This window comes from Pantherophis guttatus, chromosome 17, assembly GCF_059756535.1.
Source record: "Pantherophis guttatus breed Tessera chromosome 17, ASM5975653v1, whole genome shotgun sequence".
Taxonomy (NCBI): Eukaryota; Metazoa; Chordata; class Lepidosauria; order Squamata; family Colubridae; genus Pantherophis; species Pantherophis guttatus.
In genome coordinates, this window is record NC_142079.1 from 14243870 (window position 1) to 14258963 (window position 15094).

At 45.2% G+C, this 15094-nt stretch overlaps 1 protein-coding gene across 1 annotated transcript; it reads left to right on the plus strand.

Moving 5' to 3' along the window:
- The first annotated feature begins 9027 nt into the window (after positions 1–9027).
- LOC148111682 (uncharacterized) lies at positions 9028–14808 on the plus strand. Its single transcript, XM_087880651.1, has 4 exons — positions 9028–9130; positions 13258–13331; positions 13480–13685; positions 14616–14808. Exons 1-4 carry the CDS (start codon positions 9067–9069, stop codon positions 14662–14664), a joined length of 393 nt encoding a protein of 130 aa, XP_087736777.1. The 5' UTR covers positions 9028–9066; the 3' UTR covers positions 14665–14808.
- Positions 14809–15094: the final 286 nt, after the last annotated feature.

Below are 15094 nucleotides of genomic sequence, written 5' to 3' on the forward strand. Positions count from 1 at the left end.
CCTATGGAAAATGCTGCTAAAAAACCCATTGGGGTTGTTTTTGTGTGGCTTGTGATAAAGAAGCAGCCACAATTGTTGATTGGACAGTGTGTGTGTGTGTGTGTGTGTGTGTGTGATTGCAGACTATCCTGTGATACTGTCGTCCTATGACTGTTTTTATACAACTGCTGAAGGTGATAAGGTAATGTTAGTCATCACCTTTAAAGCACTCCATGGCTTAGGACCTGGGTACCTACGAGACCGTCTTTTGCCACCAATAGCCTCCCACCGACCAGTTTGTTCTCACAGGGAGGGACTACTCAGGGTACCGTCAGTCAAATTATGCCGAGTGGCGACTCCCAGGGGGAGGGTCTTCTCTGTGGGGGCTCCAACCCTTTGGAATGAACTGCCCCCGGAGATACGGAATATCCCTGATCTCCGTGCTTTCCGCCGTGCCCTCAAGACCCTGATGTTCCAACAGGCAGGGCTAAACATACAAACATGCGAATGATTTTTTAAATGTTATCTAATTCTGGGTTTTATTTAATTGACCAAACTAAGTAACAATTTTAATTAGCAATTTTATGATTTTTGTGTGTCTATATTTTTCTTGACTGTACACCGCCTTGAGTCCTACGGGAGAAAGGCGGTATAGAAATATAATAAATAAATAAATAAATAAATAAATAAATAAATAAATAAATAAATAAATAACCCTGAAGTGAACATGGCTGTGGTCATCTTGGAGCCTTTAGAGTTGCCACACAACAGAGAGAGGGGGGGAGATAGTTAGATGGGGTTTGGTAGCCAAAACAATAAAAGTTTTCCTGTGGGAACCAAGGACCTTCTCACAGGAGGAGGAGTCAAGTAACCAAGCAACCAGCTAGCACCTGGATTGGACAGCGTGACCAGTGATTTGGAGAGAAGGGGAAACTTTTACTTTTCATTAGGTGAAAGCCGTGGGAACTTTTAGAGTTGGATTTCACCAGTCGTGCCAACATGATGTGTCCAATAAAACTGTTCTGTGAGGAATTTGCATGCCTCAGAGTTCTATTTTCTATAGGTGCATTACTTGGAATCCCGACAATAGGACTGAAAGTTCAAACCTAATCCGACAATAAAGAGAAAAATGACATTTGAATAGAACTCTACGTTCCTTGAATGGGCCCAAATATTTTTAGGATATGTGTGGAAAAAATGCACATGAGTAAAGTTGGAAATGGGAGCAAGATGTAGATGGGGAGAACAAATACAGTTAATCAATGCTATAGCCTCATTATTGGGGTGGCGAACTGAACGGAATGGAGTTTAGGGAAGAGATACGTACCAGGTCCTTGTTAGACAGGATTTGCTTTTAGAGAAGCCATTTTCTTGCTTATCCTTCTATTTAATTAATCGTTTGGATTAATTAAATAGAAATTTAATTTCTATTTAAGAGGGACCTTGGAGTCCTAGTGGACGATCACTTAAATATGAGCCATCAGTGTGTGGTAGCAGCCCAAAAAGCTAATACAATCCTTGGTATTAGTAAGACCACACCTAGAATACTGCATCCAATTTTGGTCACCACATTACAAAAAAGATGTTGAGACTTTGGAAAAAGTGCAGAGAAGAGCAACTAGGATGATTAAAGGCCTGGATTCTACCAGTTCGGACTGGTTCGGGAGAACCGGTAACTCCAATGATCAGGTGGGCCCACCTGCCCGCTCCTGTGCTTTACTGACCTATATCTTCTCAGCTGATTTGTGCGGCTGTTGTGGTCCGCCAGCAGCCTGCAGAGCTGGCAGCGGAATCGGACAGCAATGAGGCTGAGGAAGAACATGGGCCAGTCCTGGAGGCTGGGGAAGGCCCGGATGAGGGCTCTGCATCGGAGGCAGAGATGGGGCCATCTGGGAGTGAGGTGCGGACTCCGGAGCCTCCAGAGGCTGACAGTGGAGAGGCAGAGGAACAGGAGGAGCCTGTTCCTAGTGCACATATGAGAAGAGCTGCCAGAAGGCAAGAGCAGCTGAAGCAAAAAGGACGACTCGGGAGTAAGGCCAAGAGATGATTGGCCCCTCCCATAAGGCTTAAAAGACCAGCAACGGCTCTTGGCCTCTTTGCCGGAAAACAACCGTTGAGAGAATTGCTTTGTGTTTGGCTGTAGTTATTTCTTCTGTTCCTGAACTGTTGCCAAGAGAAGCCTTTGGCAGTTTGCCTAATTATCCCAAGGTCAGAGATAAACTAAAGACTGGTGTTTTGAGGTCTTTGCTTTCATTTAATTTGGAATACGCTGAGAACGTGTTAATTCTCAGCTGTTTTAATAAAATCTGTTTGTTTGTTGGAACTGTTTTGCATTTAATATTAACTACGTGGGCCTGGGTCACAACAGCGGCAGAGCGGATTGCCACACCTCAGCTGTGTTACTCCCCAGCAGTAACACGGAAGGTAAGTTTTCGTAAAACTGCGCACACGTGCGTGATCACCAAACCTGTTTTTAAACCGGCAAGATCCTACCACTGCTGGAGACTAAAAATATATAAAGTACCACCTTCATATCATATTCATATGGAAATCATTTTCTCTTTCTCTTGACCAGCCTGAAAATCCTGCATTTGCCTCTGGAGAATTCGATGTGGAAAAGACTAATTTTTGGGGGAAACAGATTGAAGTCAACGCCCACTACTTCTCCACCCAAATTTGGTTTCCAACTACTCGCCCAGAATTTTTTCTCCGTTCTTGGAAGCGCTTGGTATTCCTTTCATTGCTCCAGCCTCACTAAAGTTGCTGGAATTTTTTTTTAAAAAAGCCAGAACTGAAAGCCCCCCGCCACAAAAAAAAAAAAAGATGATTGTTGACAGACAGGCTCAGAACCATCATAGCATGATGGAACAAATCACCTTTAAATGCATGGCTGCCCCCCCTTTTTTTGTTATCTCTGTAAACGCAGAAGGAATATGAATTTCCAATCTCCATCTGCTGGTTCTCAGCAGGTGCTAGGTACAAAATTGTATCTGTTCCAAAGCTATTTTGAGTTTCCCTCGTTCTGGGATCTTTCATGTTGGAGATGAACCGAAAAGTTGGGTGCTTTGAAGATGCCCTATCAGCAGTTTGCAAAGAAGCAGCTGCTTAAAAAAAACACACACACCCCTCTCCTGCTTTTATAGCTGGAACCATGCTGATCATGGTTTTTCAATTAGCTATTGTTTGCTCTAGTTCCTTTTCCGGATTGTCAAATTTCCCTTTTTTACAAAAGCACAACACGAAATCTTGTGATCCACTTCAATCCACTTAGCTCCTGATCAACTCTAATCTCTTCTCTGAATATAATTAATCCAATGGGGTTTAAGAAGGATTAGCTATGCTTTTTCGCCCACTTTTGAAAGCCTATCGTTGTCGCCTCCCACATACTTGTGGTTTAGCAGTCAAGAGAGGCAGAAAGCACATCGGAATGCTCTCTGGTAAATAAGTCTCCTCAAAATGGCCTCCTTTCTAATCCTGTCAGATCTGAAGAAGCTTCTTGGATGAGAAGCAAAATGTCTTCAAAGTGTAGGAAGTTAGCTCCTAAAGTGTAGGAAGTTAGCACCCTAGGAAAATGAGATATTTTAGAAAATATTAAAAGGGCAGAATATTTCCCCTAAAAGGGAGGCAGAAACTCAATCCCCCACACCTTTGTCAATGGGCCATGAAGGCCTGGGCCAGTCTATTCTACATAACAAAGATCTACCTCCTTGTGGAAAAGCCATAGTAGGAATCCAAAAGACCTTTCATTACATCATCACCCAGCAAAAGTCAACCAAGCCTGGGACACAGACAACCTACAAAGTTACCTCTTCATGGCCCCATGGGAGTCTGACAACCAATCAGAATACAAGCTCAAATTCAAAAGCCCAGAGAGGGTATAAAACTCAGGATCTCTCAGCATCTCGTCCCTTTTTTTCCCTCTTCACCCAAGATCTTCAAGGCATGTGATCCTGTCCACCATTAAACCATCTTTCCAAGCAGCCACCGTGTTTTCAGGGTCTTTCTCCCCACTTGGAACTGAACCCAGAAGGACATTTTTTCCAACAAAAGAAAAAACAGGAAAGTCCAGTAGCCTCCTTGAAAAAGCACCTTTGGGATACTCATGTTGAGTTGTCCTGCAATGACCTTGTGGCAGTGAGGTGGCCGAGACAGCTTGGCGGTGACGAGGGGGCTCCTAGCTGTGACACCCATTCCCCTGTGAGAGAGATCTAGGTGTCCTGGTGGACCATCAGATCAATAAATAACAGATTAACAGAGTTGGAAGGGACCTTGTACTGTAGGTCATCTAGTCCAACCCGCCGCCCAAGCAGGAGACCTTACACCAGAGGTGGGATTCAGCCAGTTTGCACCGGTTCAGGCGAACTGGTAGCAGCGACTCCTGTTTTGAGCAGTGGGTTGTCAACTCGCAAAGCATCCCTGGCCTGCTCTCGAGTTGCCATAGGCAAAGGGGAAACAGCACGGCAGCCAAAGACAGGAGCACATTCCAGACTTATCTCTCTCAAGGCTGTCTCCCAGGGTTACCCACAGTGGCGGGAGGGGAGTGATCTCTACAATTGGGAAATTGCTCCGTTGGTGAATGTGATTAATGACACACCCTGAGGGTGGGGGAGGGGGGGGGGAAACCGGGTCATGATTGGGGTGTAAATTATGTGGGGTCAGAGTTGGCTTCACTTGGGAACCTGCCGACATGAAGCTCCTAATAAATAACTGGATTTCTTTTGAAGCTTGGCTCGAGGCTCGAACCCTGAAATGGGTTGGATTAGAAGATTTCCAGCTTCTTTTCAGCCCTATGATTTTATGAAAGAATAAGATTAATAAAGAACTATTGTTCCCTCCATCCTAACTGCGCCTGGTTCTAGAAATCACTAAATCAGGGTGAGATGTTGTTTTCTCCGTGTGTTGTTGAAATACAGGGGCGCTGTCATTCATCAATTTCCCAAGATTACAGATTTCCCCATACCTGCATTAGAAAACAGAACTGAAAGGATTTCAACTCAAAAAAAATCATTGTGTACAATAACAGGCCATTGTGGGGGATTCCCTCGGGAATCCTGTCCTTAAAAATCCTTCACTCAAGTGCCCTCTATCTCCTGTTGCAGTTTGGCTAAACTGCATAGCTAAACAGCTGGAACCCTTGGGGAAATTTTTTCTAATTAAAATCTTCTCTTTTGAAGCAGATTATCTGGAACTTTCCAAATTGTGTGATGTAGTTCTTTAAATTAAAAAAAAAGGGAGACTTTTCAACGAGGAAAAGTTTGCACAACAATGCACAACGCTGAGAGACATACATCCAGAAAATGTACAAATTTTCCTGTGAACTCTGAAAAAACGGTAGGCAATCTAATGTGCTAAATTAATTTGAAAATGTTGGGGGATAAACTGAGGAAAATCAGAAAATCCATCCCCGCTGTTGGATCTACAGGCACTTGGCAATTGGATAACAGACATTTTTTTTTTATGATAATGAGTCATCAAAGCGTTTACATTTTGTCTGTTGAGAAAGTGGCAATATGTAAAAGAGGAATCTCGGTGCAGACAGTAAAAACACAGAGATTCAATACCAAGTGATGATTCAAATGATTTAGAAGCTCTTTTCCACTTATTGCCTGTTTGCTTATGCTGCTGGTATCAAGAAATGTGATATTGTAGGACTGTGTGTTTGTTTGTTTTGTTAAAAGATCCCTGCTGAAGTAATTCCATTTTTATAAAACCCTAGTAAGACCCCACCTGGAATACGGCAACCAATTTTGGTCACCATATTACAAAAAAGATGTTGAGACTTTGGAAAAACGTTCAGAGAAGAGCAATTAAGATGATCAAAGGCCTGGAGACTAAAACCTTACAAAGAACGGCTGCAGGATTTGGGTTTGGCTAGTCTAAAGAAAAGAAGAATTAGGGGTGACATGATAGCAGTCTTCCAGTATTTGAGGGGCGGCCCCAAAGAAGAGGGGAGTCAAATTATTCTCCAAACCACCTGAAGGCAAGACAAGAAACAACGGATGGAAACTAGTCAAGGAGAGAAGCAACTTGGAATTAAGGAGAAACTTCCTAACAGGGAGGACAATTAACCAGTGGAACAGCTTGCCACCAGAAATCATGGGCGCTCCATCACTGGAGGTTTTTAAGAAGAAACTACACAGCCACTTATCTGAAATGGCATATAGGTTCTCCTGCTTGAACAGGGGGTTAGACTAGAAGACCTCCAAGGACCCTTCCAATTCAATTCAATTCAATTCAACTCTACTCTACTCTACTCTACTGTACTCTACTCTACTCTACTCTACTGAGTGGTGGGATTCAAGTAATTTAACAACCAGATCTCTGCCCTAATGATTTCTTCCAACAACCAGTTTGCCAAACTGCTCAGAAAGTTAACAACCGGTTCTCCCGAAGTGGTGCAAACTGGCTGAATCCCACCACTGACTCTACTCTACTTAAAGAAGGATCTTTAAGATATGGTTGTTGCCCTCTGGAACTAATTTTTAAAAATTCAACTTTCGGCTCTGTAAACTACTTTGTTTCCAAGAATTAACTGAGCAATGTAAGTCACAAGCCTATCAGAACTCAGATTATTCAATTTTTCAGACTACAGAATGGCAGTATTAGGATGGGTCTTGCAGACATATTACTCTCAGTCATAAGCAGGACTATTTAAAGAAGCCAGTCAGCAGGTAGAAACTACTGTAAAAAGGGGGTGAAAAATTAGGTGTGTCTTATACACCAAATGTAGCCCCGTCCACACACTGGCCCCCACCCTTTGGTCTCTGCCTCCCAGCAGTTTACCTCCTTGCAGCAAGCAGCAAGAAGAAACAGCCCATTTCAGCTTCAGCACAGCCTAATTAGCACAAGTTATTTGTCCTTTGGATCAGCCTCCCGACCCTCAGCTGTTTTGGGGGCCATTGCTGCTTGCTGCAACGAGGTAAATTGCTGGGAGCAGATTTTTTTTTCTTGTGCTAATCAAGCTATGCTGAAAACGAAAATGAAAATAAAGCAGGCTATTTGCTGTTTGCTGCAATGAGGCAAAATAGTCCCAGCGTCTACAAACAAATAAAACTTTGACTACTGTGGCCTAGATAAGGACTCAACAGGAAATTATAACTGAATATTATAACTAAATATGCTTTTTCCTCGTTACTGAAATTGCCAGGGTAGCATAAATAAGTCCTCCAACAGGCTACACTCACACTATCACAGAGAAAGCTAACCAAGCATAATATATATTGCGTGGATGCACCTGAGATATGAATACAGCTGGAGTAAAGCTGCCAGCTTCCCTTACCTGAGAGAGTTTACAGTTTGTGATTCTAGTTTTTGAATTGTGCCTGATAGGCAGGGACAGAAGTGTTAGATGGGAATTAAGCTGCAGGAATAAGAAATAGGGATGAGACCAAGAAATAAGGATGAAGCCTCAGATTTTTTTCAATATTTCTTTTATCAATGTGAACCTTTCACTCTGCTAAACAACTAATTCCCTCAACACTGTCAAACTATTTAGTAAGACTGTATTAATATTATTCTTCTTTAGCCTACTGGCTAAAAATGACCCAGATGGATGCCAGCAGACTCCCTAAAATATGTCTAGAGGAACAGCAGATTTCAAATCCTCAAAGGTATTCCTGGCTAACCCGGCTGTCAGAAATATTGAACCGATATGGCGTAGGGTTCCCATTGTGTGACACACTGAACCAAGTTAAACAATGGATTAAAGATATACATGGGCAAATGGACATGGCAACCCTTTCAACTAATCATTCCCTTAAACTGCTGACAGCAGTTAAAACAACTTTCACTCTGGAAAAGTATTTACATTTAGAAATGCCATCAGTGGAGAGACAGTTATTTGTTAAGTTTAGATTCGAACTTCTAGATACCAACATTAGATTCGGCTGCTATCGGAAAATCCCGTATGACAAAAGAATATGCATATGTGGGGTAAACGTCGTGGAGGACACGGCGCATATAATATTCGAATGTGGTCTCTATCAAGAAGTAAGAAAACAATATCTGTCCCCAATTATAAATAAATTTCCCCACTGGAATATAAGCCAAAAATTAGCATTTCTGTTGAGGGCTGACTCTCCTCCCCTGGTAAGAGCGATCACTCGATACCTTAAAAGAATGATGGCAATACGAGCCAGTTATATCAAAAAACATTTTATCGATTGTAAGGAAGATGAGCTCAGTTAGAGAGGAGCTATCCTATTTGGGTTATCTAGTCTTGGCAACTTAGGTATTGAAATTTGATATTGTAAAATTTTAATGTCATCTATCATATATTTTTAGATTGCTATTTTTGTAACTGTTTTATCTTTTTCCCTTTTTCTTTTCTGTTTTGTTTGAAAAGGCCTTCGGGCTATTCAATAAACTATACTATACTATTATTCTTCTCATCCTTCCTATTACCTATCTCCTTTTCTATTTAGGACTACAAATTTGTTGCTTGGATCTTTCCGATTTATATTGTTTTATTTAGTTTCCTAGTACAATTTATGTTGATTCTAAGTGTTGTATCTTATGATTTATGATGAATGTGTTTTTATGATGAATATGATCACGATTTATCACTTATAGCTTTTATGTACAATGAGTGCTTATGCACCAAAGACAAATTCCTTGTGTGTCCAATCACACTTGGCCAATAAAGAATTCTAATTCTAATTCTAATTCTAATTCTAATTCTAATTCCTTTCCCTTCCCTTCCCTTCCCCTCTTCTCTTCTCTTCTCTTCTCTTCTCTTCTCTTCTCTTCTCTTCTCTTCTCTTCTCTTCTCTTCTCTTCTCTTCTCTTCTCTTCTCTTCTCTCTTCTCTTCTCCTCTCCTCTCCTCTCCTCTCCCCTCCCCTCCCCTCCCCTTCCCTTCCCCTCTCCTCTTCTCTCCTCTCTTCTCCTCTCCTCTCCTCTCCTCTATTCTGTCTCCAGTTTATTAACCACAGCACCACAATGCTTACCAGCTGTTCCCAAAGGATCTATACAAGTAGCCCTCGACTTACATGTTACAAGGAATGGTGGATCAGGCCCAATAAAGAGACTTGAGTCATCAGATAAAATATATCTCCTTTTATTTGTAGGTTCATCACATCATCACTGGAATGCATCAGGAACTGGAACATGGAGTAGTGTGCCCACCTTTTATACCTGTGGGCGGGGATTCAGGTAAGGAGGGGTCTATGGGAGGAGCTGACCAGGTGGGAGTCTGAGTTAACCCCTGCACTACTGCGCTATAGCTGATCCCTGGCACGGGCAGAGCATTTATGCCTGACAAATCCCCCTCTAAATGCCTGACCCGTGTCTGTAGGCCTGACTGACTGGTTGGTACCCTGGGGTGGATCTTGAGCTTAGAAACCAAGTGTGAGTGTTGCTTGCCCTGCAGTGGTTTTGTGAGTATGTCTGCGGTCTGTTCTTCTGTGTCGCAGTGTATGGCCTTTATGAAACCAATTCTGGAGAGCTGTCTAACGTGCTTGTACTTTATGTCTATGTGCCTTGACCTTTGCCCTACAGCGTCGGACATGGATATCTCTATGGCGGCTTTGTTATCTTCGTAGATATTTATTGGGTAAGCTGGTTCTCTCCACACGCTGGCGAGTAGGTCGTCGAACCAGATGAGATTGTTGGCGGCTTTGGAAAGGCATATATATTCAGCTTCAGTAGTCGAGGTTGCCACCAAGATTTGTTTGCCTGTGTACCAATGCACCGGACAGTTATTTAAGTAGAATATGTACCCAGATGTGCTTTTGCGGCCTTTGGCGTCTCCGGCCCAGTCAGCATCAGCGTAGCATGAGAGGATGGGTTCTTCGGATTTCTCAGGCTCTAGGGTTAAGCATGCATTGGCACTCTGTTTCAGGTATCTTAGCACCCTTTTCACTGCATCCCAGTGGTATGTGGTGGGTTTGCTCACGTGCCTGGATAGTAAATTAACGGATAGAGCAATGTCCGGTCTTGTCCAGTTAGCGATATACAGGAGGGAGCCTATGATTGACCTGTACAGCGTGTTATCTCCAAATTCGGGTGATTCATCATGCATGTTTTTTAGGAAGTCCGCCTGCATGGGTGAATCACATCCTTTGGCGCCTGCCATGTTGCACTTATGGAGTAACTCTTCTATTTTCTCTTTCTGTGACAGTTGGAAACCTTTTGGCGTCTGGTTGACTTGTACCCCCAGGTATCGGTTTATCCTCCCAAGGTACTTTAGGGTGAAATGCTCGCTCAGCCTGCTGGCGAAGGTGTTGCGGTTGGCTTCGTGTTTGCTGATGTATAGAATGTCATCCACGTAAACTAGGATGTATTCTGGCGAGTCCCCCTCTTTCCTGGTGAAGAAACAGTTGTCAGCTATGGTCGCCGTGAATCCCATAGACTTCAGGGCCTCTACCAGGCATTCGTACCATCGTTTGCCTGATTGTTTTAGTCCATACAGGCTCTTATGAAGTAACCAGGTGTCCCCTCTGTTGGTTTCTTTGCTGTGGGGGGCTCTGATGTATATCTCTTTGTCTAGTTTGGCGTGCAGGTAGGTGGTCTGCACGTCGAACTGGTACACCTCCAGCCCTAGTAAGGATGCAATGACCAAGGCACTTTTGACGCTCTCTGTTCTTACGGTGGGCGAATAGGTGTCTGTGTAGTCCTCCGGAAACCTTTGAGCAAACCCCTGAGCAACTAATCTTGCCTTGTATAGGCTTTGGCCCCCCTCTAAGTTCTTGACTTTGAATATCCACCGGGTGCCTATTGTGTTCTTGCCCTCTGGGACTTTGGTGGGGGTGTATACCTCCAGCTTCCTCAGGCTGTCCAGTTCTTTGGCCATGGCTAACTCCCACTTTGCCCTCTCCCCCTGGGGTAGTCTCAGTACCTCTTCGTAGGAGTTTGGCGTAATGTGGTTTGTGTGCACGTGCATCACGTAATCATTCAACCTTTTTGGCAGCTGGTTTCTGGTTGACCTGACAGGCCTGGTTGCTGCCTGCTCAGTGTCATGCAGATATCTGGCCTCTCTTTGAGTCAGTGATTCGACACTTATCTTGGGATGATTCTCTTTCCATCCCTCAACCTTGATGCCTTGGAGGTCGGGTTTGGGCCTGCTCCCTTCCTGTCTATTTGCTGTCTCGTTTTTGTTTTGGGTTTGCTAGATGGATTGCCGCTGTTCTAGAGATCACGAACCTATTATTACTGTCCACAAACCTGAAGCCCTTGGTTCCTGGCTCGTATCCCATAAACCTGAGCCTTCTGGACACCTTATCCCCTTTCCTGCGTAACTGCTTGGGTATGTGGACGTCAGCCGTTACACCGAACACATGTAGGTGTGCTATCTGTGGCTTCTTGTTATACATGACCTCGTAGGGCGTTTTGTTTATCACACTGGACCATGTTCTATTTAATGTATAGTTAGAGTAGACCAGGGCTTCAGACCAGAAGTGTTGGCCAATGCCCGCGTCCTCTAGGGCGCACCTGACCATCGTTTGCAGCGTGGAGTTCCATCGTTCTGCGACCCCGTTCTGAAAGGCGGAAAAAGGGGACGACGTAAAGTGAATCACGCCTTTGGACCTGAGCCAATGTGAGAAGTCCTTAGATAAAAACTCAGACCCTCTGTCGGTCATGATCTGTTTGATCTGTTTGTTGTTTTGGGTTTCTACCCTTTTATAAAACTCTTTGAATTTTTGGAAGGCTTCATCCTTTTTTCTTAAGGTGTAGACGAAGCCATATCGACTATGGTCATCCACTATGGTGAGGAAGTACCTTTTTTTGTAATTTATGGATGGCCTTAGGGGCCCTACCAGGTCCATGTGTACTAAGTCGAATATTTGTTTGGCGGCGCGTAACGACTTCTTGGGTCTGGGTTTTACTTTCAGTTTTGAACACTTGCACACCGAGCACTCGAGATAGTTTTCACAGTTTTTTATTATGGCACCCTCGGTACAATTTGCCATTTTTTGTATCACGGGAAAACTGGCGTGTCCAAGCTTGCGATGCAGCAGGTGGGCACAGTTGTCATGCATTGGTTTGCCTATTGAGGGTCTCTTTTGGGTGTGTTTGTTGTGCTGTGTTTCTGGTGTTGTGTTATCATCGTTATCTACCTCTCTCCCGCCTATCTGTTCACCTTCAGTCTTGCTTTGGTCAGTGTCTTCTGTGTTCTCTGAACTGGTGTTTATGCTGTGGGCGTAATCCTCATAGAAAGTTATGTAGGGTAACCCTTGGTTAATGGTTACTCTCCCTATGTCCTTCCTGTTCTTGCTAACCTTCACATTGCCTTTTGTGAATATCATCTCAACCCCTGATTCCCTGCTGAGCTTTACTGCGGCCAGGATGTTGTGGGGTATTTCCGGGACTAGTAGTACCCCCTCTATTTTCCCTACGCCTGGTAATGTGATTGTCCCTTTGCCTGTTACTCTGACCTGGTTTTGATCAGCAACTTTGATAGAAAAATCCTCTCTCTTGAATGATGAGAGTAGTTTCTGATTGTATGTGGTGTGGTTGGAAGCCCCCGAGTCTAGGAGCCAAGAGCTGGTGTCTTTGTCCTGGTGTGTGGTGTGTGTGTGCTCCCCTATCCCATATAGGGACCCTGTCCTGCTGTCGCGTGAGCTGTCCCTGTTTCCCTTCCTATCCCTGGGGATGGGTGAGTCTCTACGCCTATACCTTTCATCGGATGTGTGCCTTTCTGTTTGTCTGTACTTATGCTCTGGCCTGCCTCTTTCCCTATAGTTCTTGGGGCAGTCTCTTTTGATGTGTCCCTTTGACCCGCAGATGTAGCACTCGGGTGTGTTGTGTTGCTTCTCTTGGAAGACTACTCTCTTCTCACTCTTGTGTTCTCTGGGAGGGCCGGGGCGGCTCCTCCTCAGATTGTCTTCTGCGATAAGCCTGTTTGATAGCCTCTCCACAGACAGCATCCCTAGGCTAACGGTGTCTAATTGTGTCAGGAAGTTATTCCATGAGTGGTCTAAAGAGTTGATTATCACACTCTTCATTATTTGGTCGGAAATAACTTCTCCCCTAAGGTGTAGCTCTGCCCTGGTACCGCTTAAGGACACTAGGTGCTCACTCATGGGGGTCCCTGGCTTAAGTCTGGCGGAAAAGAAGTCCTTGGAAATTTGTGTGGTGGTGGACACACTCTCACTATAAAACAATCCAAACATTTTCCCTATAATTTCGGATACTGTGAGGTTATGGCCAATACAGTGGTAAATTGTGGGGGAAATACTGGCAATTAAAAGGTAGAATGCCTTATGGTGCATGCAATCCAGCTCTAAAGTCCATGGTTTCTCAGGGGGGTCATTAATAAAATGAGACATGTTTTCTTTCAGAAACACCACCTGGAGCTGCTGTGACCACTCTAGGATATTGCCCCCATCCATCCTCAACTTGGGAAAGTCAACAGGTAAGTTCCCAGCACTAGTGGTAAAATTACTTACTGCTGGCTGCTGTCCATGGTTCCTTATGTCTCTATAGCAGCAGTAGGGCATGGGAACGCTTGCCGGTAGTTTAAAAGTCCCGCTTTGTAATTTTTTTCTTTTTTCTTCCTCTAGGCGGAAGAGCGCATGCGCGAAGTCCATTTCAGCTCCGCCGTCGCCGAGGAAGGACCTGTTCGTCGCGGCTCCGCTGTAGAGGCCTCTGCCGGTCGGGTAGGCCTCGGCCTCGGCCTTGGGGGTCCAGGTGTGCTCCGGAAGGCGTCGTTCAGCAGCTGCAGCTCCGGAATGAAGATCTCGGCGGTGCTGAGGATCCGACGACGGTTGTAAGTAGCTGCCCCAATCCATGCGGTCCGGGGTGCGCGGCCTGGGCGATCGGGGGCGCGGTGTCCCTGGGGTGCGAAGGTGGGCTGGTGAATCATCGCGGGCGTCGGTGGCTCTCGGGTGGGTGCTCCGCTGTCCCTCTCCTCGCCTTCCCTTCCGTTTTGGCCTCTCCGGCCTCTCCTTGGTGATTTTGAGGCCTGGGCCGAAGGCGGCAGCGAGGGTCTTCATGGCCCTATCCACTTGCCGCTCGCTGGGGGTGTACCAGGGGTCGGAGTCGGATTCGGTTCCCTCTCCCTGGTCACTTTCATCATTGTTTATGGTCCGGCATTTTTCGCGCGCCGGCCATTTTGAATTCTGTATGTTGATTGGTTGGGGGTCGGCCATCTTGTCCGAGCACGTGGACAAAGATGGCCGCCGTTTCAAATTTGGAGCGGGGCTTCGGGGCTCGGTGGCCGTTGGGGGTGCCCTTTTGGGCGATCCACTCACCGAGTCCAGCTCCTCGAGTTCGGAGTCCGAGCCCTCTTCGCTCCTTGCCACCTCGCGGTCGATTATGAAGCTCCGCAGGTCGGCAAGGAGGTTCTTGTCGCCGGCTCGTTCTTTCAGCAGCTGTAGGACGTCGAGTCGCAGCTTCTCTTCCTCTTGATCGTGGTGGTGGGCCCTTTTCCCTTTTTCGATCTCCCCCCTTTCCTCTGTCGCGGTGGCTTTGGGGGTGGTCGAGGTTCCTGCCTTCCCTGGCGAGTCCGATGGGTTGCTTTCCCGTTGCTTCGGAGGTGTCGCCATTCTGCAGGTAGGTATGGGTCCTTGTCTTGTGGCTTGGGATCTTTGGGCCTTACCAACCATCCTCTGCTACCATTTTGTTACAAGGAATGGTGGATCAGGCCCAATAAAGAGACTTGAGTCATCAGATAAAATATATCTCCTTTTATTTGTAGGTTCATCACATCATCACTGGAATGCATCAGGAACTGGAACATGGAGTAGTGTGCCCACCTTTTATACCTGTGGGCGGGGATTCAGGTAAGGAGGGGTCTATGGGAGGAGCTGACCAGGTGGGAGTCTGAGTTAACCCCTGCACTACTGCGCTATAGCTGATCCCTGGCACGGGCAGAGCATTTATGCCTGACATTACAGCCACAATTAAGCCCAAAATTTCTGTTGTTAAGTAAGACATTTGCTAAGTGAGTTTTGTCCCACCTTTCTTGCCACAGCTGTTAACTGAATCATTGCAGTGATTCAGTGACTAATCTGCTTGTTAAATGAAACAGGCCTCCCCATTGACTTTGCTTGTCAGAGAAATGCAGGGCAAAATAGAAGAGTTCAGGTTTGTGAATCACAGAATGATTACACTGAGATAAACAGTGGGATAAATACTGGAGAAATAGGAAAAGGAGAAAAGAGATGGGAAACAATA